Source organism: Pan troglodytes, chromosome 21 (assembly GCF_028858775.2).
Source record: "Pan troglodytes isolate AG18354 chromosome 21, NHGRI_mPanTro3-v2.0_pri, whole genome shotgun sequence".
NCBI lineage: Eukaryota > Metazoa > Chordata > Mammalia > Primates > Hominidae > Pan > Pan troglodytes.
This window is the reverse complement of record NC_072419.2, coordinates 38187321-38210859: the sequence shown is the minus strand read 5'-3', so window position 1 is coordinate 38210859 and position 23539 is coordinate 38187321. Positions and strand designations below refer to the sequence as shown.

Genomic DNA, 23539 nt, shown 5'->3' with positions numbered 1-23539 from the left:
CTAATTTCCCTGGCCCTCAGTTTCCCTTCTCTAAAATGGGAATGGCACTTGCCATTCTGCTTACACATAGCCACTGGGGTAAGGATGAGGGAGGAAAGGTAGCAATGGCTGGCATGTGGGTTTGATTCCCAGCCCTGTCCCAGACCTGCTGTGTGACCTTGGGTAGTCTCTCCACTTCTCTGAGCTTTATTTTCCTCCTTGTTGTGAGCATTAAATGAGTGTGATGGGCAGGGTGCAGTGGCTCACACCTGTAATCCCAACACTTTGGGAGGCCGAGGTGGGTGGATCTCTTGAACCGGGGAGTTTGAGACCAGTCTGGGCAACACAGTGAGTCCCTGTTTCCACACACACACACACACACACACACACACACACACACACACACACACACGCAATGAATTTAAAAATAGTTTATAAACTATAAAGGGTGTCCATAGAGGGAGTAGCATACACTGGGCAGGGGCCGCTGGCTCCTCCTCGCCACCAGGCAACCTCTCTTGAAACCTCCTCTAGGAAGTCCACCCTATCCCACATCCCACTCTATTTGAAATGAAGTTGAAAGAAGCTGATCTTCACCCAAGGGAAGAACACCACACCTCAGGGAAGGGAATCCAGATTGGGGGTGGTGTACATCTGATCTTCTCCAAAATTATCCCCAGGCCAGGTGTGGCGGCTCATGCCTGGAATCCCAACATTTTGGGAGGCCAAGGCGGGAGGATCACTTGAGCCCAGGAGTTCAAGACCAGCCTGGGCATCACAGAGAAACCCCATCTCTACAAAACATTTAAAAATTGGCCGATGTGGTGGCGTGTGCCTGTAGTCCCAGCTACTCAGGAGGCTGAGGTGAGAAGATCGCTTGAGTCCAGGAGTTCGAGGCTGCAGTCAGCCATGACTGCACCACTGCACTCCAGCCTGGGTGACAGAGTGAGAGTCCATCACTAAAAAACAACAAAATCCCCAGTCTGTCCATGTCTCCTCTGCTACCACCTGTGCAGGCCACAGTCATCTTGCCTGGGTGACCACGTCAGCCTTCTGTGTGGGCTGCCCGCATCCACTCCTGCCTCCCTACAGTCCATTCTCCACATGGCAACCAGCGGGATATTTTTAAAACCTGTCAGATCATGTCATTCCCCTTCTCAAAGCCTTCCAAGGGCCTCCCATCACACTTGGAATAAAACCCACGCTTCTCCCCTCGGCGTGCAGGCCCTAAACCATCTGGCCCTGCCTGTTTCTCTCACCTCATCTCAAACCACTGTCCCACTTGTTCCTGACACTCCAGATGCGCTGGGGGCGGGGGGGTGTCCTAAAACTCAGCCAGACTTGTCCCTGGCTCAGGACGTCTGCACTTGCTCTGCCTGGAATACCCCTTTCCCAGATCCTCCCATGGCTGGCTCCTCATCAGCTCACACCTTCTCAGAGAGGCCTCCCAGGCCACCCTTGCCAACTCACTCTAGTCTACCACACCCCCCCGTCTTATTTTCATCTTAACCTACACTATGAAATCACCGTTTATTTATTTATTTTCCATTCTCCCACTGTGAATCCATGAGGGCAGGGATCTCGTCTGTCTTGGTCACCCCTGTGTCCCCAGCATCAGTGCCTGTAGAATAGGCACTGATGCATTATTGAGTAGGCACTGACTATTTGCTGAATGAATACATGTGAGTATCTGTGTGCATCTCCCTCCTGACCTTACAGGGCTCTGGGGTTTCTCTGCTTGAAGTTGCAAAGAGCCAGGACACCTCACAGGCTCCTCCTGCCCTCGCTGACTCATTCTTGACCTTCTTCCTACAGGAAGCCCTCTCTGATGCCCCTCTAGCCCAGTTAGGCCTCACTTTCTCTAACAGCTCTCAGGCTTGAACTGCGTGAAGCCTGAAGTGAGCCAGACACTGTAGTCCATGCTGTTAACCTAACAGGCAACTTCTGCTGTCCCCATTTTATAGATGAGGAAACAGAGGCCCTCAGTCTATTTGGAATCAAACTTACTGACCCCTAGTCTTGTGCTCAGAGAAGAAGCTTGTCCGGGAAGAAACTGGAAGAGCAGATGAGTGTACATCTCAAAAGTGTACAAGTGGGAGCAAAAAAGCCACACCTAGAGAGAAGAGTAGAAGCTAGAGTATGAAATCCCTCCTGTCAGGGACCCAAAAACCTGTCTCTTCTGAACCCCACTGCCTCCGTGAACAGGTGGCAGGATCGAGAAATGAATAGGAGCTCATTCCCTTCTCCCCAGGCCCATCCTACCCTCCTCACAGGAAATTTCCAGTGTCCCCCAGTCCCCCAGAGTTTGGGGGCTGCTCTCTAATGGGCAGGAGGGGAAAAGGACGAGGGGATCCCATGTTCTTGAGAAGCCAGGAAGCTTCTGGCAACGTCTGCATCACCCCATCTCTCTCCTGTTCTTCGTTCCTGAGTCACCCCAAGTCTCTGGTTCTAGGTCAGAGTTTCTGGCCTGCACCTCAGTCCATTCAGACAGTCAAACCTGGGCCCAAGCCTGGACCCATCCCTTTGACCTCAGATCCTGAGTCATTGTCTCTGTCTGTGGCTCAGATCAGCCTGTCTATTGTGTCTGTCCCTTGAATGCAGGGCCAGCCTATTTATCATTCCTGCATTTCTGTCAGGAGTCTGTTAGTCAGTCAGTCTCGCCCTGGAATCCTGGCTCAGTCCCTGGCTCAGTTCCAAAATCCTGGAATCCTGTCCCTTGGACTGTGGGTCACATAGTCTCTCAGATACTATGTCCTATTGGTCTGACCCTGTGATCCTGGGTCAGCCTGTCTGCCTGCCCTTAGAGGCCAGGAGCTTCAGTCTCTGTCCCCTGGATGCCAGACAGCCTGTCTATCCTGTGAATACGAGGTCTGCTTTTCTGTCTGTCTTGATACTGGGTCCACTTGGTGGTCTGTCTGTCTGTGTCTTGGATGCTGGGTCTACTTGGTGGTCTGTCTGTCTGTGTCTTGGATGCTGGGTCTGCTTGGTGGTCTGTTTGTCTGTCTGTGTCTTAATACTGGGTCCTCTTGGAGGTCTGTGTGTCTGTGTCTTGATACTGGGCCCGCTTTGAGGTCTGTTGTCTGTGTCTTGGATGCTGGGTCTGTTTGGTGGTCTGTCTGTCTGTGTCTTGGATGCTGGGTCTACTTGGTGGTCTGTCTGTGCCTTGGATACTGGATCTGTTTGGTGGTCTGTCTGTCTGTGCCTTGGATACTGGATCTGTTTAGCGGTCTGTCTGTCTGCTGTGCCTTGGATGCTGGGTCTGCTTGGTCGTCTGTTTGTCTGTGTCTTGGATGCTGGGTTGGCTTGGTGGTCTGTCTGTCTGTCTGTCTGTGTCTTGGATACTGGATCTGTTTGGTGGTCTGTCTGTCTGTGTCTCGGATGCTGGGTCTGCTTGGTTGTCTCTCTGTCTGTCTGTCTGTCTGTGTCTTGGATGCTGGGTCTACTTGGTGGTCTGTCTGTATCTTGGATGCTGGGTCTACTTGGTGGTCTGTCTGTGCCTTGGATACTGGATCCGTTTGGTGGTCTGTCTGTCTGTGTCTTGGATGCTGGGTCTGCTTGGTGGTCTGTCTGTCTGTGTCTTGGATGTTGGATCTGTTTGGTGGTCTGTCTGTCTGTGTCTCAGATGCTGGGTCTGCTTGGTGATCTTTCTGTCTGTGTCTTGGATGCTGGGTCTGCTTGGTGGTCTGTCTGTCTGTGCCTTGGATACTGGATCTGTTTAGTGGTCTGTCTGTCTGTCTGTGTCTTGGATGCTGGGTGTGCTTGGTGGTCTGTCTGTCTGTCTGTGCCTTGGATGCTGGATCTGTTTGGTGGTCTGTCTGTGTCTTGGATGCTTGGTCTGCTTGGTGGTCTGTCTGTCTGTGTCTTGGATGCTGGGTCTGCTTGGTAGTCTGTCTGTCTGTCTGTCTGTGTCTTGGATGCTGGGTCTGCTTGGTAGTCTGTCTGTCTGTCTGTGTCTGGATGCTGGGTCCGCTTGGTGGTCTGTCTGTGTTTTGGATGCTGGGTCTGCTTGGTAGTCTGTCTGTCTGTCTGTCTGTCTGTGTCTTGGATGCTGGGTCTGCTTGGTAGTCTGCCTGTCTGTCTGTGTCTTGGATGCTGGGTCTGCTTGGTAGTCTGTCTGTCTGTGTCTTGGATGCTGGGTCCACTTGGTGGTCTGTCTGTGTCTTGGATGCTGGGTCTGCTTGGTGGTCTGTCTGTCTGTGCTTTGGATACTGGATCTGTTCGGTGGTCTGTCTGTGTCTTGGATGCTAGGTCCACTTGGTGGTCTGTCTGTCTGTGTCTTTTAGTCCCTCGACTGCTTGGTCCATCTGCTGATTTGTTGCTCAGCTCGTGGCTTGGTGTGACTGCCAGTTTTCTGGCCATCCTCCCCTGCCTGCTCCTCCTCTCCCTGACTCTGGGTCTCTCTCTGTCTGTCTGTGTCTCTCACATCCTCAGCTCCTCCATCTGTCGGTCTCAGCATTTCCGAGTGTGTGTTCTCGCCCCTCCCCACTCCCCCTCACAGTTCTGGGCCAAACACACAGCAGCTTCCAGCGGCTCCCCCGCTGCCTCTCCATCCAGGAACCACCCTCATGCTGGCTAGCTCCCTAGTCTCAATGCGGGCCAGGGTCTGCAGATCCCTACAGAGTGAACAGGGTGGGGCTGGGAGGCAGATGGGAGAGCCAGGACTGATGGGCAGGGGTAGGACATCCCCCCAGCTGAGCCCATAGTTAGTCTGTAGGTCTGCAGGGGGACAGTGTGCAGTGGTTACTAATGAGGATAACAGCTCACACTTACTGAGTCCCAACTGGATGACAGGCTGTGCTGAGACTTTTTATACATATGAACGTATCCATCCCTCTTAACAAATCTTTGAAGTGGGGACTACCATTATCCTTATTTCACAGATGAGAAACAGACCTAGAAAGAGACCAGGACTTGTCCCAAGTCACACAGCAAGTTAGTGCCAGATCTAGGACTCAGCCCTGGCTCTTCATGGCCACCTGAGCCAGAGCAGGGATGAGGAAGGACAAGTCTCATCCCACGGGATTCCCCTGTTGCCTCGGCTGCCTACGTGGCAGCTTCCCTCGCCTGGAAGGTGTGCAGTACGGCTGCCCAGCAGGATCCTGATAGGACCCCGGTAAGACACAATGGACCTCAGGTTTCACTTGGGATTATATGGGTTTAGAGAAAACTGGGAGACAGGCAACAATAGTAAGTGAAGAGTCAGGAGACCAAGGTGATTCCAGGAAAGCCCAGCTCCTCGATGGGCCTCAATCTTCTTCTATAAAATGGGCCCAAGTAACTGATTCTTGTCTACACCAAGGGATGTTCATCAAGCCCCTCCCCACCCATCCAACTCTGATAACATTAATGTTCCACAGCTATGTCCTGAAACCAAGTCCTTCTCTCTACCCTGGTGTCAACACCCTGGTCCAAGCCACCTCATTCCGGCAGCTTCCCTGGGGTGCTTGCTTCCATCCTTGCCCTCTTCAAGCCTCGTCTTCACACAACAGCAGGGGGATCTTGTAAACTCCTAGGTAAGGGCAGGCCACTCCCCACTACTTGTTTTTTTTTTTTGAAATGGAGTCTCGCTCTTGTCACCCAGGCTGGAATGCAGTGGCATGATCTTGGCTCACTGCAACCTCCACGTCCTGGGTTCAGGTGATTTTCGTGCCTCAGCCTCCCAAGTAGATGGGATTACGGGTGTGTGCCACCACGCCTGGCTAATTTTTGTTTTTTAGTAGAGACAGGGTTTCACCATGTTGGTCAGGCTGGTCTCAAACTCTTGACCTCAAGGGATCCACTTGCCTCGGCCTCCCAAGTGCTGGGAGTGAACCACTGTGCCTGTCCACTCCCCGCTATTTATTTATTTATTTATTTATTTATTGAGACAGAGTCTTGCTCTGTCACCCAGGCTGGAGTGCAATAGCACGATCTTGGCTCACTGCAACCTCTGCCTCCTGGGTTCAAGCAATTCTCCCTGCCTCAGCCTTCCAAGTAACTGGGATTACAAGCGCCTGCCACCATGCCTGGCTAATTTTTGTATTTTTAGTAGAGACAGGGTTTTGCCCTATTGGCCAGGATGGTCTCGAACTCCTGACCTCAGGTGATCCGCCTGCCTCGGCCTCTCAAACTGCTAGGATTACAGGCATAAGCCACCGTGCCCGGCCCCCACTACTTTTAAAATTAACTCTTCACCATGACCCTTGAGGCCCAGGAGGACACAACCTTTGTCCCTCCCGGGGACCCTCTCCCACCACCCTCCCTCTCTCCCATGCTCCAGCTCCTGCTTCCTAAACACACCAAGCTCACTCCAACCCCAGGGCCTCTGCCTAGAAAGGTCCTCACTAACGCCTGTCAAACTCTCATTCTCCCATCTCAGCTCAATGTCACCTCTTCAGAGAGCTTTCCCAGCCATCCCCCTCACCACTGCCTGTAACCCCGCAAAGCACTTCTGCAGCCCCTCTGGTCACTTTCTGTCATGTTACCCTGTTTTTTTAAGTAACACATATCACAACCTGAAACCATCTCATTTACTTGTTTACATATTTATTGCCTGTCTTTCCCCTAGCACTGCAGGCTCCATGAGAGTGGGGACCATGTTTATGGTGTCCTCTGCTACATGCCCAGTGCCTGGCACATCGTTAATGTACAGTCATTTGTTGAGTGAGTGAATGAATGAAGAGAGTGATTATACTTTATAAACTCTGCTTTGTAAACTTCTTAAGTAAAAGTGGCCGAGAACAGAGGGAAAGAACCCAGGTGAGAGAGTCAGGCCTGGGCTCAGATCCTAGCCCTATCTCTTACTGACTATGTAGCCCCAGACAAGTTGCCTCCCCTCTCTGGACGCATCAGCCCAATACCCATTTACAGGGTGGCTGTGAAATCAGAAAGTAGTAATGTGTGTAAAACGCCCAGCTCAGTGTTGGGCACTTGATCAATGGAAGGTTTCAAGGAGCTTTTTGAATCAGAGGCCCCATCAGTAAGAAGGAAGTTTGGTTTCTGGCACAGCTGAGACCCACTCCTAGGCTGGCTTTCCCCTGGTGCTTGTTGAACCTGTCCCCGAGGGACACTGGGTCAGAAAGCACCTTTGGGACAGGTTCACAGGGCAAGTATTCTTTGGGGTCTCTGCCTGCCCCCCAGAAAATAACTACCACTCATCAAATACCTTTTATATGTACTTCGCTAAAATCTTCACTGTGGTCCTGTGATGTTCATGGACATAATCTCCATTTTCCAGATGAGGAAACTTAGTGTCAGAAAAGGGAAGGTTCACTTGACATTTATTCACCAAGCCCTTTTTTTTTTTTTTTTTTGAGACAGAGTCTCTCTGTCGCCTGGGCTGGAGTGTAGTGGCTCGATCTCAGCTCACTGCAACCTCCACCTCCTGGATTCAAGTGATTCTCTTGCCTCAGCCTCCCGAGTAGCTGGGATTACAGGCATGCGCCACCACACCCCAGCTGATTTGTGTATTTTTAGTAGAGACAGGGTTTCGCCATGTCAGCCAGGCTGGTCTCGAACTCCTGACCTCAGGTGATCCGCCCACCTCAGCCTCCCAAACTACTGGGATTACATGCATGAGCCACCATGCCCAGTCCACCAAGCACTTTTGAGTACCTTCTATGTACCCCAAACTGTGCTAAAATGGCTCGTGGACACAATGGTGTGCAAGACAGACCCAACCCACCGGTGGAACTCAGTTTAATGGGGACCTGAAGATTAACTAAATCATCAAGTAAACATGTAACAACAAGCATGTTCCATGGGCTCCAGAAATGCTCCAAACAGAGGTCCCTGCTTCAGCACTGTGGATGGCAGTGCTATTGGAGGACAGCCAGGCCCAGCTTGGGAAGGGTGTGGCAGTCAGGGAAGGCTTTCTAGAGGAGGTGACTACTGAGCCATGATCTGAAGCAGACATAGGAGTTAACCAGGTAAAGGAGGCAGGGAAGGGAGCCTCTGGCTGAGGAAACAACATAGGCAAAAGTCCTGAAGTGGGAGGGAGCAGTAAGTGGTCAGAATGGCTGCTGTCAGAGAAGGAGGGAGAAGGAAGGGAAGAAAGCACGACATGAAGTGGAGACGTGAACCATGGTATTTGGTCTTTATCTTTTGTTTTTTCTTTGTTTGTTTGTTGGTTTGTTTGTTTTTAGACAGAGTCTCACTCTGTTGCCCAGGCTGCAGTGCAGTGGCACGATTTCGGCTCACTGCAACCTCTACCTCCCAGGTTCAGGCGATTCTCCTGCCTCAGCCTCCCAAGTAGCTGGGATTACAGATACATGCCACCACACCTGGCTAATTTTTGTATTTTTAGTAGAGATGGGGTTTTGCCATGTTGGCCAGGCTGATCTCAAAATCCTGACCTCAGGTGATCCACCCATCTCAGCCTCCCAAAGGGCTGGGATTACAGGCGTGAGCCACCGTGCCTGGCTGGTCTTTATCTTTTTTGTTGTTGTTGTTGTTGTTGTTGAGACAGGGTCTTGCTCTGTTGCCCAAGCTGGAGTGCAGTGGCGCCACCTCAGCTCACCGCAACCCCTGCCCTCCGGGTTCAAGTGATTCTTCTGCCTCAGGGGCATCCCAAGTAGCTGGGACTTCAGGCGTGGGCAACTGCACCCAGCTGATTTTTTTTTTTTTTTTTTTTTTTTTTTTTGTAGAGACAGGGTTTCACCATGTTGATGGGGCTGTTCTCAAACTCCTGACTTCAAGTGATCACCTCCCTGTGCCTCCCAAAGTGCTAGGATTACAGGCATGAGCCACAGCACCTGGCCTTTTTTTTTTTTTTTTTTTTTTTTTTTTGAGACAGGGTCTCACTCTGTTACCCAGGCTGGAGTGCAGTGATGAGAGCACAGCTCATTGCGGCCTCGACCTCCTGGGCTCAAGCAATCCTCCCACCTCAGCCCCCTGAGTAGCTGGGAACATAGGCATATGCCACCATGCCAGGATATATTTTTTAAAATTTTTAGTAGAGATAAGGTCTCTCTACGTTGCCCAGGCTGGTCTCGAACTCCTGAGCTCAGGCAATTCTCCTGCCTTGGCCTCCCAAAGTGCTGGGATTACAGGTGTGAACCACCATGCCCGGCCTGGTCTTTATCTTAAGAGTGATGGAGAGCCACAGGAAGGTTTTAAACAGGAAAGTGACAAGATTAGATACCACTTCTGCATGTCAGAGGAAGCATCCTGGCTGTGGGGAACAGATTGCAGGAGGACAAGAGTGAAAGACAGGAGACCAGTTACCAGGTGAGAGGTAAGGATGGCCCAGACACAGGGGAATAGAGTCTAGAGCCATTAGAGAAATGACTTGCCCGAGGTCACATGGCCAGAAAGCATCAGAGTTGCATCCCAAATCAGGGCTGGCCAACTCCCCCATTTCACCGTGGGGCACGGGAACCCAAATCTGGTCTATGGGTTCTCTAGGAAACATTGGGTTCCCAGCTATATAGCCTCCTCACCTACAATGAAGCCCAGAAGCTTTTGCGGGGGGTTGGGGGGATGGCCCTGAGGCCCCCTCCCCATCTGCCTACCCCTTAATGTTGAGTGCTCCTGCAAGAATACAAAATAGGACCTTCCTGGGGTTGTCAGCCAAATGAGTCATAAATGTCAGTAAAGAATGTGATTTTACACGTTTGGCTCCCATTTCATGTGGTGCTGGGAGCTGGAGCTGGGCTGTCTCCCTCCTCCTTAGCAGCCCCCTACAGAGTCACAGCACCTCTTTTTTTTTTTTTTTTTTTTTTTCTGGGCTAAAGCCAAACATTTCCCAGCCACTAATTTTAGGCCCTAACTGAGAAGCTGAGACCCTCTCCCATCCCACTCACCCTCATCAGCTCCCAGCCAGCGTCCCTCTTTTGCACAGCAGAGGAATGGGCAGCCCCTCTTCAGCAAAGCATTTGGGGACTAGGTTCTGGCCTCCCACATCCCTCACTGTATGAGTGCAGCCAGCTCTCCTCTCCTCTCTGGACCTCAGTTTCCCCATCTGTGAAATGGGTGCAGAGCAGAGACTAAAACCCAGGACCCCATACTCTAGCCCAAGGCCTTTTGTTCCCCCTTTCTCTCTTTGCTTGATATCCTCATGTGGATTTGGTATGTCATAAGCCAGTGGGAGAGGGGGTTAGATTCCATCCTCCTGATGGCATCTGAAGGTATCACGGGACCAAGGCAGGGAGAAAACATCACTTGTATCTGCCCCTAGTCTGGGTGTGAGATTCTACATGGTAGCCAGGGTCTCAAATGCCAATGCTTAAAGGGGCTCAGCTGCTGTCATTATGAGGGACTGGGGAACTATGTGGCCTGTCTACAGAGGCAGCCACCTGTCAGTTCCAGCCAACTGATGCCCTGGGAGAATATGAGCCCAACATGGCTGGAGTTTCAATTTTTCAAGAATAGGTGGATATTAGGATATTTATGCAAAAAGAAAAACAAGGGGGAAATCTCAATTTGGAAATGTTCACAATAAATTAAAGAAATACCATATGAATTTTTAAGAAATTAGGCTGGTGTAGTGGCTTATGCCTGTGATCCCAGCACTTTGGGAGGCCAAGGTGGGAGGATCTCTTGAGCCCAAGAGTTCCAGGCTTCAGTAAGCCATGATTGTGGCACTGCATTCTTGCCTGGGTGGCAGAGTGAAACCTTCTCTTTAAAAAAAAAAGAAAAAGAAAAGAAAAAAAGAAATCATAATTCCATTTTGTAGGTGTGATAGCAGTATTACATATTTTAACAATTTTTTTTTTTTTTTTTGAGACAGAGTCTCACTCTGTCGCCCAGGCTGGAGTACAGTGGTGTGATCTCAGCTCACTGCAACCTCCGCCTCCCAGGTTCAAGCAATTCTCCTGCCTCAGCCTCCTGAGTAGCTGGGACTACAGGCGTGTTCCACCATGCCCAGCTAATTTTTGTATTTTTAGTAGAGACAGGGTTTCACCATGTTGGCCAGGCTGGTCTTGAACTCCTGACCTCAAGTGATCTTCCCACCTCGGCCTCCCAAAGTGCTGGGATTACAGGCATGAGCCACCATGCCCAGCAACTTAGCGATGTTTTTGAAGTCTATCTTTTTAGAGATGTTTGAAATTTGCTTGAAAATAACACGGAAGGGAAGGAAATGGGGTGGGGCCTGCAACTATGCTCTCCAACACCTACATGTTCAATGCTTGCCATGTATGATTATTTAGATTTTGATTAATTACAAGTAAATAATTACAAGTAAAGAGTTTAAAATTTAGTTCCTCAGTCATACCAGCCACATGCCAAGTCCTCTATAGTGGCTACTATATTGGATAGTGCAGATATAGGACATTTTCATGACTGCAGAAAGTTCTACTGGATGGTGCTGCCCTAGATAAAACAAGGTTGGCCAGGAATCAATAATTGTTGAAGAGAGGTGGTAGGGGATCATTATCCCATTTCCTCAACTTTTTCAAGTGTTTAAATTTTTCTGCAATAAAAGGTTTTAATAAAAAGTAGGAGAAGAACCAGCACAGTGGCTCACGCCTGCAATCCCAGCACTTTGGGAGGCCAAGGCAGGAGGAACACTTGAGCCCAGGAGTTCAAGACCAGCCTGGGCAATATAGTGAGACCCTGCCCCTACAAAAAAATTGTCTTAAAATTAGCTGGGCATGGTGGTGTGCACCTGTAGTCCTAGCTACTCAGGAGGCTGAGGCAGGAGGATCGCTTGAGTCTGGGAGGCGGAGGCTAGAGTGAACTGAGATCGTGCCACTGCACTTCAGCCTAGGCAACAGAGCGTGACCATCTCAAAAAGCAAAAAAAAAAAAAAAAAAAAAAGTAGGAGAAAAAAGTCCTTTGCGGACCAAACCAACACTCTTGAGGCTGGATTTGCCCATAGGCCACTGATTTGCAACCTGTGGTCTGGTGGTTAAACATCATGGAAGCGAGTATCATAAAGTCTCAAGGATAGAGCTACAGACACAGAACTAAGGGGCTTTAGAGATCATCTAGTTTATCCTCCAGACTGAAGCAAGAGGCCCTGCTACAGCATCCCTGCCAAAGTTAGCCACTTCCATCTGGACACCTCTGCTGATGTGGAGTTCACACCCTCGGGAACAGCCTGATTGACAGTGTGTTCTTGCTTCTATTCCAAAGACTGTGCCTCCCTTTACTTTGAGTTCGCATCTGCCCTCACAGTATCTCTGGAGCCATAGAACAACTCTCCTTCCTCGATAGGGGGTCAGTGGGTGAGAGTTAGGACCCCTTATGCCCCTGTCCTAACCCCATCTTGTTACTAAGCAAGTAGGATGGGCTGTGACTTGGGCCAATAATAATAGTCATTGTAGTAGATGTTTTCTGGGCATATACTATGTGACAAGCCCTGTGCATTTACATTATCTCAAGACATCCTTATAAGAACCTTAAGATGTGGATACTATCACTATCCCCATTTCACAGGTGAGACAGGAGCTGTGGCTGGTGGAGCAACTTCCCCAGGGTCACGCAACTAGGATGTCATGGCTCCTTGATCTGCGCTGGTGCCCCAAGCTCTCAGCTACTCTGCTTTCTTGTCCAAGTCCTAGGAAAACTCACCAGAATTCTGAAGTTACTTTACAGATGGAGTAACTGAACCCTAGGTGCGAAGTGACTTGTCCAAGATTCTGATCTCAAAGGTTCAATCCAGTTCACACCAACATTTATTGAGTACCTACTGCATACAAGGAACTTGACTTCCTCCATCTCCTAAGTCAGCCACAACTGTATCATTCTGGGAACCCAACCCAGGGTTGTTCCTACTACCTCCTCTTTCCTTAGCCTTAGGCCGTGGACAGTTTTAAAGGCTGTGGATGTAGGCCTAACAGACCTCAGTGCTGTGTCCACAACTGCAGAAAGCTCGCACATTCAGCACCCTGCACTTCATCCACAGACCAAAAGCCAGCTTCAACTGGCTTCATGTTGCAAGAACCCACCATAGACCTCACTAGAGCTGGCTGGGTGCAAGACCACCAACAGTAACAGAGGATCTACTCTGTGCTAGTCACCATGGGAGACAGAAAGAAAAAGGGACAAAGCCTCAACTCCCCAGGGGCTTGTGATCCAGCGGGAAAGCCAGCCAGGTGGGTAGATGATCACAACAAAATGTGATCAGTGCTGTGGGGTAAAAAGGAATGAGTAATTGTGCCTGGGGAGGAAGTCTGAGGGGAAGAACCCAGAATGTTAACAGTGGGGACTTTACATTAAAATACAAATTTAAAAATACTTTTCTGGCCAGGTGTGGTGGCTCACGCCTGTAATCCCAGCACTTTGAGAGGCCGAGGCAGGTGGATCACCTGAGGTCAGAAGTTCGAGACCAGTCTGGCCAATATGGTGAAACCCTGTTTCTACTAAAAATACAAAAATTAGCTGGGTGTGGGGGTGGGCACCTGTAATCCCAGCTACTCAGGAGGCTGAGGCAGGAGAATCGCTTGAACCGGGGAGGCAGAGGTTGCAGTGAGCCGAAATAGAGCCACTGCACTCCAGCCTGGGAGACAGAGCGAGACTCTGTCTCAAAAAAATAAAAATAAAAATAAAAATACTTTTCTGATATTTTTTCTTCTGCTTCTCTAAACAATACATGATTGATTGTTTGTAAGAATACACTTAACTAGCAGAAGACAGTATAGTTTGGTGGTTCCACATGTGGGTTTGGGAGCCTGACCTCATGGCTTCAAACCCTAGCTTTGCTCCTTATGAATTGGAAGGCCACTCTTCTCTGTGCCTCAATTTCCACATCTGTAAAATGGGGCCAATAATGCTAGCAAACACTAACTGAGCACCACTATGTGCTGAGTACTGTGCAGAGCACATATATATTAATTGAATCAGCCTTCACAATGGAGACCTGGGTAGGGATTGTTATGATGCCCATTTCACAGATGAGAAAGCTGAGGTCCAGAAAGGTTAAGTGACTTGCTCAAAGCCACACAGCTCATATGTGGCAGAGCCAGGGTTTTGGGTCTACAGTTCTTCTTCTTCATCCTCGCAGTCTCTACCTGGCAGGATTGTCAAGAGAAATGATCGAATCTAAGTCTTAATCAACAGTAAGTATAATAAATTTCATTTTTATACTGATTTTTAAAAAATAGACAAATCTATACATGCATTTTTTTAGCTAATTAAAAACCAGAGGCAAAATCTTCAAGCAATGCAAGAAATATCTACTTAATAAGTGGAAATCTCCCCTGACCCCACCCCTCCCGCCCCAAGAGATAATGAGCAGAGGGGAATCTCTTTATGCCTTTTCTATATTGCCTGAGGTTTCAACAAGAATGTATAACTTTTTGATCAACAGACAAAACAGCCAAACATTTTCCACTTTAGAACAATGACTTTTGCCTGGTTGAGTGAGTGGGAGGTGGCTTCTGGGGGGCAGAGGGTAGCATGTGTGGGATTTGTTCAGAGAAAGCTTCTTAGAAGAGGTGGCATTTGAGCTCAGCCTGGAAGGACGTGCAGAATTTCACTGGGAGGAGACTGGAAACTGGTGTTGGGTGTTGCTGGAGGAAGGACTGCAGGCAGTGGAGAGCAAGGGGGTGGGGAGCAGGTTGTCATGTGGGTAGAGCAGGGAGGAAAGACAAAAGATCAGGGGGCAAAGGGCCTCAAAGCCAGGCTAAAGCACAGGGACTTGCTCTAGGGACATAGGGGAGCCATCGCTCTGCCTGCAGGTGGAGGCGGGATTGGGGGTTGGGGGTGATAACCGGAGGCTGATAGGATTTCCCAGGGGAGGAATTTGGATGCCCTAACAAAGGCAGGGTGGTGAACAGAGAGGCCAGAGAAGATCCCAACCATCCTCCCTCCTCTCCCCAGGGACCTGCGCCCCAGCTGCTGGGTTCAAAGCCATTTCCTGGCAGCCCTCCGCCCTCCCACTCCCCAGAGCTTCTCCTGTGTGGTCTTTATAGATCAAACAGGGGACGCTGGGCCCAACCGCCGCCGCTGTGTCTGTTAGGAGCAGCTCTAATGGTCCATGGCAGCTGGATGGGCAAGGGGAGGAGGCAGGGTGGGGGTGGAGAGCCTCCTGGAGAGGGGTCTCCCAGGAGGTGAGTGGTGAGGCCCAAACTGGAACAACCCTACAAAGGCAGAGCAGGGAGGAACCTCATGGATGGTCACTGAGTTCAGGGGGCTGTAAACAAGTGTCAGCTGTAGGACAGATTATTCAAAACAAAATCTTAGACATGTCATAAAAGAGACATTCAGAGATACTTGGGTTAAAATGATGGAGACAGGGCTATAAAACACAGTTTGAAAATGATGGAATCCAACCCCTGACCTGTTTTACAAATAACAATGTCTAATGATCATTGTTGAGAACTTCCTATGTTCCAGGCACTGTGCTGAACACTAAACATTATTTAATTTTCTACTACCTCAAGCACCATATGATAGGTGCTATTATTAGAGTGTCCATTTAGCAGATGAGAAAATCAAGGCACAGACAAGTCATGCCACTTGTCCCAAATCACAGAAAGTGGCAGGTGCAGGATATGGCTGATTCCAGAGAGTGGATGCTGAACCATTAACTCTGGCCCCAGTGGAGAGACTGAGGACCAAAGAAGGAAAGAGGTCGCATTAGCTCAGCCTGAAGCAGACCCCCATCCCTGTTGCTACAGTTTGATCCAGTCTCCATTGTCTCTCTCCTGCATCTTTGTAGCAACCTCCTCATGCATCTCCAGGCTTACTCTGCCTCCCTCCAGTCTATTCTCTCTCTTTTTTATGCTTTTTCTCTTGAGATGGAGTCTTGCTCTGTCACCCAGGCTGGAGTGCAGTGGCTCACTCTCGGCTCACTGCAACCTCCACCTCCCAGGTTCAAGCGATTCTCCTGCCTCCGCCTACCGAGTAGCTGGGATTACAGGCGCGCACCACCATGCCCAGATAATTTTTGTATTTTTAGTAGAGACCGGCTTTCACCATGTTGGCCAGGATGGTCTCGATCTCTTGACCTCGTGATCCGCCTGCCTCGGCCTCCCAAAGTGCTAGGATTACAAGCGTGAGCCACTGTGCCCGGCCCCTCCAGTCTATTCCCCACCCAGCAGCCAGAGTGGACAATGCAAAACACAAGTCAAGATCATGTTCCTTCTCTGGCCAAATTATCCTGGGCTCCCCGTGTCATGAAGAGTAAAAGCCCTAGTCCTTGCCATGGCCTCTGAGGCCCTGCATGACCTCGCCCCCGCCGATCTGTCCACCAGCATCTCCAAACATGCTCCCCTCACTCTATTTCTGCCACACAGGCCTTCTCCTTGCCCTTCCCTTTTCCTTTGCCTGCAAAACCCTTCCCAAGACCTCTACACAGCTTGTCCTCACCTCGTGCAGCCCTTTGCCCACATGCCACCTCCTTGGAGAGGTCCACCCTGACCACCCTATCTCAAAGAGTCACACCTCTCCCTGGCACTCCAGTAGCTCCCTGCCCTGTTTCATTTTTTCCCCATAGCACTTATCACGATCTGGCCCAGGTATTATATATCCCATATAATATATATCATAGTTTATTTTCTTATTGGTTCCTTCATTAGGCTATTGAGCTCCAAGAGGGCAAGGACTTTGTCTTGTTCACCACTCTATTCCCAGCACTTAGAACAGTGCCTGGTATACAGCAGGTGCTTAATAAATGTCTGCTGAGAATGACTGCAGATTAAATGAATGACTGCCATGTCATTATGGCTTCAAGGGACTTCAGGACCCCCTTGCTGTCCTGCCACGTGCTCTGTGAACAAACCTTTGTTCCACAGGGAGCAAAGCCCAAGCTAATGCACTAATCATTGCCAGCAGTTTCTGAGCATTTAACGATGGAATGAGCCCTTTGCTGAACCCTGACACATTATCTCATTAAACCTTGAAACAACCTAAGAGGCGGGTGGGTACAATTATGGTCCCTAGTTTACAACGGATGAGAGATTATTTGCCTTGTCAAGGTCACATATAAGAAGTAGTAAAGTCTGGATTTAAACTGAGGACACTTGAATCTAGAGTCCGTGCTCTCAACCCTCTCAACCGTTATGCCAAGAATGTAGTTTCCCAGAGGGGAAATCCAGAGCCTGACATTTCCTTCCAATAGGTCACTAACTCATTCCAGAACTTCTCTGTCATGCAGGGCTTCTTAGGTGACATAGAGTGCAGTGTCTGGGCCTATGCATAGAGAGGGCATTAGAGGGAGGGCCCCCAAATCCCAATTGCCTAATTTTCTCCCCATTTTGGGGTTCCCAGATCCTGAGAGCCTGGCAGGAATCCCATGTCAGATCATCTCCCACTAATTGGCTTAGCAAACCATGCTTATCTGGGTGAAGCTGGGGCCCACTGAGCTCAAGATTAGGAAAAGCAGGATTCATGGCTTACTGCTCTGCTGCCTACAGGGTCAGAGGGGACAGGGTTAGGACTTTAATTAGCTTAAGAACCCTGGGCAGTTTAACAGCTCAGAGAGTTTAAAGGGAAGGGAGGGATGAAGTTGCAGGTTGGTGTCCAGGCCACAGCCAGCTTCGTGCCCTGCCAGAGGATCTGTTTGCTGTTCCCTCAGAGGTTCAATCTCTCTGTGCACAAAGATATTGTTCTGGCATGTCCCAAAGTAGCCAGTGTGTGGTGTAAAAGATAGAGCTAGGTTTGGGACTGATCACCTTTCCTCACTTCCTCAGTGGGTGACTTTTGGACAAGGTTCCTTATCTGATAAATGGGTATATCAATAGTCACCAGGGGGGAGGGTTTCAGAGTAACATGAGATCACATGCCTGAAACACTCACACAGGGCCTGTGGGGACATGGTAGGTGTGCAGTGTCTGTGTATGCTTTCTCCTCCTCTCTCTCTTCAGAGCTTCATTTTATGTTTAAATTAGTAATAAAATCTTCTGTGTGAAAAGACCTTATCAATTTGAAAAGCTAAACCAGAGGTTACAAAGAAGACAGGCTAATAAATATGTTTCCTTTGGTTGACACTATTTTTAAACATTTTAATTAGTAGTTAAATTTTGGAGAGTTCACGGAAAAATCCCAATTTCCCATTTCTCTTGAGAAATCAAGACTGGGTCCACGATTTCTCATGGCATGATCAGCTGGAGCTTCCCTTTTCCTCGGACACTACTTGCCCCTGAATGTCCTCTTGTCTGATACCCCTCGTATCTTATGGTCTGTTACCTGCCTGGGTCCTCAAAGCATTTGAATTTTTAATTCAGCATTTTACAAGTCTAAGAGGTTGAAAAATATCTTCATGATTATAATTATTTTATTCAGAATTGAGGAAATGGGATCAGGAGGTGAGTGACTGCCTAGCCTCCCAGGTGTGATTCTGGAGGACTCAATCACACATCTCCCTCTTCATTACCCCAGGCCCCACCACTCAGAACATCTGTGGGAACATCTCACGTGGTAAGCAAATGTGCTGGGCCAACATTGCTTAATTTCTAGGAATGCCAGCCCCTGCAGCTTCTCTACACCTTCTCTGGGTTTTCCCTCCATTTATCCAGGCCCTTAGCCATTTTAGAATCCAAAGATTTTGGGGGCAAGGGCCCAGAGGCTTTTGCTTTGGCAATAGATCCAGAGTCAGAATTTCAGGAATGGGAAACTCTTAAGGTCATCACATCGAATCTCATTTCACACACAGGGAAACCGAGACCCAAAGATGGAAAGAGCCTTGCCCAAGGTCACCCAGCAAACTATAGTTACAAACTAGGATAAAGATGTCAGCCTCCTGACCAGACCACCCCCGAATCCAGCCTTTTCCCCACAATACACACTGTTCCCATCCTCACCCACATAGTTCAACTCCCTGCCCCTCTTTTCACATTCTTATCTCAGTGCAACAGAAGCCCTGACTTTCTATCATACTGGAATCTTGGAATCTCAGATTCATACTTCTTTAAGCTTGAGGGACACTTTAGTGGCAGAATTACAAGGTGGATAAATTGAACTCAGGCTTTAAAGGCAGAGAGCCTGGAGTCTCAGCTCTTCAAGTTCCTAGCTGTGTGACCTTGGACAAGGATGCCCCCTCTTTGAGCCTCCATTCCCTCATCTGTCAAGTAGAAATTATAATGCTAACCACATGACAGGATGATTAGAAGGGGTACAGGAAATAAAGCAGGTAAAAAGGCAACCTGTAGGCTTGGCACAAAGTCAGTGTTTAATAAAATAATTGTTATAGAACTGTAAATTAGGGCTTTCATGTCTAAGTGAAATAGTACAGATATGATCAAAGGGAAAGATGGACAAATTAGAGCACATAGACTCTTTCTAAATTGTTACAGGATTGATACTGCTAGATCCAATTTTTTTAAAGGGAAGCTACGACTCTGGGTTTTTAAAATACTATGCAAGCCACACAAAACACTTCCACAAGCCACATTCAACCTAAGAGCTATTAGATTGTTATCCCTACAAACTTATCTCATCCCAGCCTCCTCATTTTGCAAATGGGAGATAGTAGAAATAGCTAGTCCTTTTATCCATATCCAAGAAACCATAGAGCTGAGGGGATCCTTAGCAATTCTAGCTACTCCCCTGGGACCCCACACCCATGGCCATTTTTGCCCTATTTGAGGGAAGCTCAGTTTATGCTTAACAAAGAAGAGAAGTATTAGTTTCTTGTAAGTGGATTCTGAATGGGGGGATAGCCAGTGAGTCGAGGGGCATCTGGCCCACTTTAGGCTAAAGGAAAAGGGGGATGAAGCTTGGCTACCAAGAATAGGAAGTTACCATTTCAGAATCTAAAAATATCTTTCACCATCTGTCCACTCGGGCACAGAATGATAAATGCAGATTAGTTCCTGGATGTAGACATGAATATTTTTATGTGTCACGCTAATAATAATACCACCACCTTGTGTGGATAGAGCTCCGCCCCCTTTTCCCCCACGATAAGCTAGGTGGAATATACACATCATCTTGGCAGGAATACATAGGGAAACAAAGGCAGAGAGATTCGACAACACAACAAGAGTGACACAGCAAGTGAGCAGCTGGGACAAACCCTAGGAGTCCTGTTTTCAACCCTCAGCCCCAAACTGAATCTTCTGAGTTAGGCAGAATGTGTTAACAAGTAGCAGAATAAATAAAACAACAGCAGTAATCACCCTTTATATCTCTAGAGTGACTTTTTCCATGCTTTCCCCACACTCTTAAAATGTTACAGTCTGCAGGGCCCTCATGCAGACCTCTCACCTGACCATCCCAACAGGTAAGAATAATGCAATGATAAGACAATGAGATAAGAGGAGTAGGGATTCTCCCTCATTTCACAGAAGAGGAAACTGAGGCTTGGAAGGAGGAGGGCGGCTTGCCTAAGATCATATAGTAAGCAAGTTCATTCTGTTAGAGCACAGAAGGGCCTAAGCTACTAAATAGCAATTCAGATTCAAGAGGAGCCCTAGGTTTAGAATTCCTCCTCTCTCCACTTAACTCAGTGCAGCAGGCACCCTCAGTTCTGGCAGAGGAAGAAGACTGAAAGTGGGCAGCTTGAACAAAGCCTCAGTTTTGCCTTACCAGTTCGGGATTAAAGGGCAGCCAGTGGCCATCTAATCTCATTCAAGATTCCAAATCCCCTTGGCCCTGTTGGAAGGGGAGGACCCTTAGCTGGGGGAGAGGGGGTCATAGGAAGTAGAAGGAGCCTGAGGGCTCCCCAGTTGGGTCCAGCATATCTTTCTCCAAAAAGTCCAAGAAGTTTAGGCGGGATATTCATTTAGCTGTCTCAAATTCTGTGACTCTCCTTGCAGGTTGTGAATGAGCTGCAATTCTGAACTGAGGATCTTTGCGAGCAGGAAAGGACTTCTGAGATCTTTCCTGAGCCCAGGCTTGGCACTCAGGCAGAGAGGAGTGGGTTATGGCAGAATAGGGCCCTGTGGTCCTGTTTTAAGCTTCACATTTATCTTCATGAGCCCCGGGTCCTCCCCACTCACGCACACCCCTGAGGATCTCTTTCTCTCCTTTCTTGAACCATCCCCTCCCCTCTCGAATGCCAGGTCAGACCGGATGGCACTGGGGTTGGTCAGGGCTTGGGGGCAGAGGTCAGGGAGAAGCCGACTGAGAAGAAATTAGAGCTGCAATGGGGTGGGGAGGGGGGGAGGTCAGGACAGGAGGGTAGCCCGGAAAGGTCAGATCAGGGCTGGGACGTCAGGTAGCCCTTCGCCACCCCCACTCCTCGGGCTCAGGTCCCTCCACCTGCGCTTCTCCTACCTCCAGACCTGGCCGAGCTGCAGGAGGTGGACGAGGGTCTGCAGCAGCCAGATGCAGAGGCGGCAGCAGCGGCGGCGGTAGGCGCTGGCCGAGGAGGGCGCAGGCTGGGGACCCGGCTCGGGGCTGCCTTCTTTGGTCCGGAAGGCGCCGGCGCTGTCCTTGGTGCTGATGGCGGCTCCGCCGGCTACGCTGTCCTTGGTGCTGACGGCGGGTCCCGGGGACCCTGCGGGCTCCGAGTAGTCGTAGACGAACCAGCGGAAGCTCAGTAACTGCACGACCAGCGAGGGCAGGAGCACGAACAGCAAGGTGAGGCTGAAGTAGGTGTGTTGATTCTGCAGGTAGTAGGAGGCCGCCAGCCACAGGTCCGTGGCACCGTCGGAGAAGAACACGAGCAGCGCGCACAGTACCCAGCAGCAGTCCCGCAGCTCGTAGCGCGGCCCCGGGCCGCCCGCCCCGACGACCCCCGGGGGCCCGGCCGCCGCCGCCGCCTCCCCGCGCCCGCCGGCACTGCCCCGGGCTCCACCGGCAGCCCCCTCCGGGTCCGGGCCGGCCGAGGCCGCCGCTCCATCCGACTTCGCGGCCATGTTGGCGGAGAGGGAGGCGGGGAGCGACTTCCGGGCGGCGGAGGGGGGTGCGGCGTGGGGAGGACCCTGCGCGGGCGGCTCCTCTTCCTCCTTCTCCTCTTCCTCCTCCCCTCCACTTCAATTATTCATTCTCCTCGGCGCCGCCCCGCCCCGCCCCCACCCGCCTGAGCTGCGGCCGAAGGGGGGCAGCCCCCGGGAATGCGGAAGCAGGGGAGGCGGGGCGCACCCCAGGTCACCCTCTCCCTCCTTCCTCGGAGGCGCGGGGCTCCAACCCCATGCTTTCTGTCTCTCATCTCCCCTCGGACTGCACTTCCTTCTTTTTTCTTTATCGCCTCCCCCTTCCCATTCTCTCCACTTCGTTTTTCTCCTGTGTTCACCTCCAGTGGCCTGGGTCTGACGGGGGGGGGGTGGGGTGGGTGGGGGACTTGGAAGAAAGAAGCTGGGGGACTTGGGCGGGCCCCCCAGTAACCCTTTAGCAGTCACTCCATGCTAACGCTCATTTCCAGTTTCCTGAGTGCTCACATATTGTTCCATCCCCTCCTTTGATCTTGAGGGGTCCCCTTTTCTTATTGTCTTGTTTTGAAGCTGAGAAAGCTGCAGCTCTGAGTTGCTGTCTCTTCCTTACTCTCCGCTTTCCCTCTCTCGGGGACTGCCTTCATCTGGCTACAGCCCTAGTAGAGTAGGGGGAGGGAAGGGGACAACATCCAACATCAAGAGGAAAGGGATGGGAGGAAACACTGGGTGGAGGAAAGAGCAAGTGCAAAGGCCTGGAGGCCTGAGACTGGAAGGCATATCTTCAAGCAAGTCTGGATCTCAGATCCAGGGGAGGAGAAAGATGGGGAAGATAGGGCTGCAGAGTTCTGAGGATGAGATCCTAAGGGGCCAGAAGGTGGCCTTTATCCAGCAGGCAATGGGGAACCACTGCAGTATTTGAGCAGGGGAGTTATGTGGTCACATCAGGATTTAGAAAGAAGACCCAGCAGCCAGAGTAGAGAAGCGAACACAAGGAAGCAGCCTGGGGCTGGTGAGACCTGAAGGAGATTATAGCAGTAACCTATGAGAGGGGGTGGAGTTCCCACACATCCTGGATACCCCAAGCTCATTTCCCATCTCTGCCTTTGATCAGATTGGATGTATCCAGGCATTTATTATACAAACATCCATATAGTAGTGTCTCTTTGCCTGGCACTGTCCAAAACACTACAATTACTAACTCATTCTACCCTCACAATTTGTGAGCTAGCTCCTTTTTTCCTCCCATTTTACAGATGCAGAAACTAAGTCACAGAGAAATTAATTTGTTCAGGGTGACACAATTAGTAGCTACAGCCAAATTCATGCCCATCATCTGGCTCCAGAATAGGCTTTGCTACCCTTCAAGGGGAGGGAGAGAGGAGGGGCAAAGGGTAGGGGTTGAAGAAAGAGGAGCTGAGGAAGGGAAGTGGGAGAACCAACCTGCCTCAGAGTGGCAGGGAAGAGAGGATGAAAGGAGACAGCTGCCCTGGGTCAGGAAGGAGAAGCCAACTGCAGTCCTGCAGCCTGGCATCCTTTTCATGCCCAGGGACTGTTTTGGTCTCAGCATGCTTAGGAGGTTGGGGTACCAGCTGTTGCCCAAGGCTGAAAACAGAGGGGAAAGAGTTAGGGATTAAGGGAGTTTTCCAGGATGGATTCAAGGCTGACAGTTGCCTATTGACAGGCATGTTTAGTGAGCAAGGGTGTTTGTGGGTCGGGCTGGAAGGTCTGAATCCCAGTGTAATTTAGAAAGGAATATCTCTGATTTTTCTTTCTCTCCCACAACCCTAGGCAGGGAGACTAATGAAGGGCACAGAGCCCTGGATGGTAGCGGGCAGGAGAGAAACTCTGGCCCCAGCCACCCTGAGGATCCTCAGTCA

At 50.0% G+C, this 23539-nt stretch overlaps 1 protein-coding gene across 1 annotated transcript in view; it reads right to left on the bottom strand.

Annotated features, from left to right (window-relative positions):
- The window catches only part of XKR7 (XK related 7), a 29684-nt gene extending 7866 nt beyond the window's left edge, over positions 1–21818 (bottom strand). Inside the window, 1 exon segment of the mRNA NM_001033034.1 lies at positions 21064–21818. Within this exon segment, the coding sequence (NP_001028206.1) occupies positions 21064–21647 (584 nt within the window). The 5' untranslated portion in view covers positions 21648–21818.
- Between the last annotated feature and the right edge of the window lie 1721 nt (positions 21819–23539).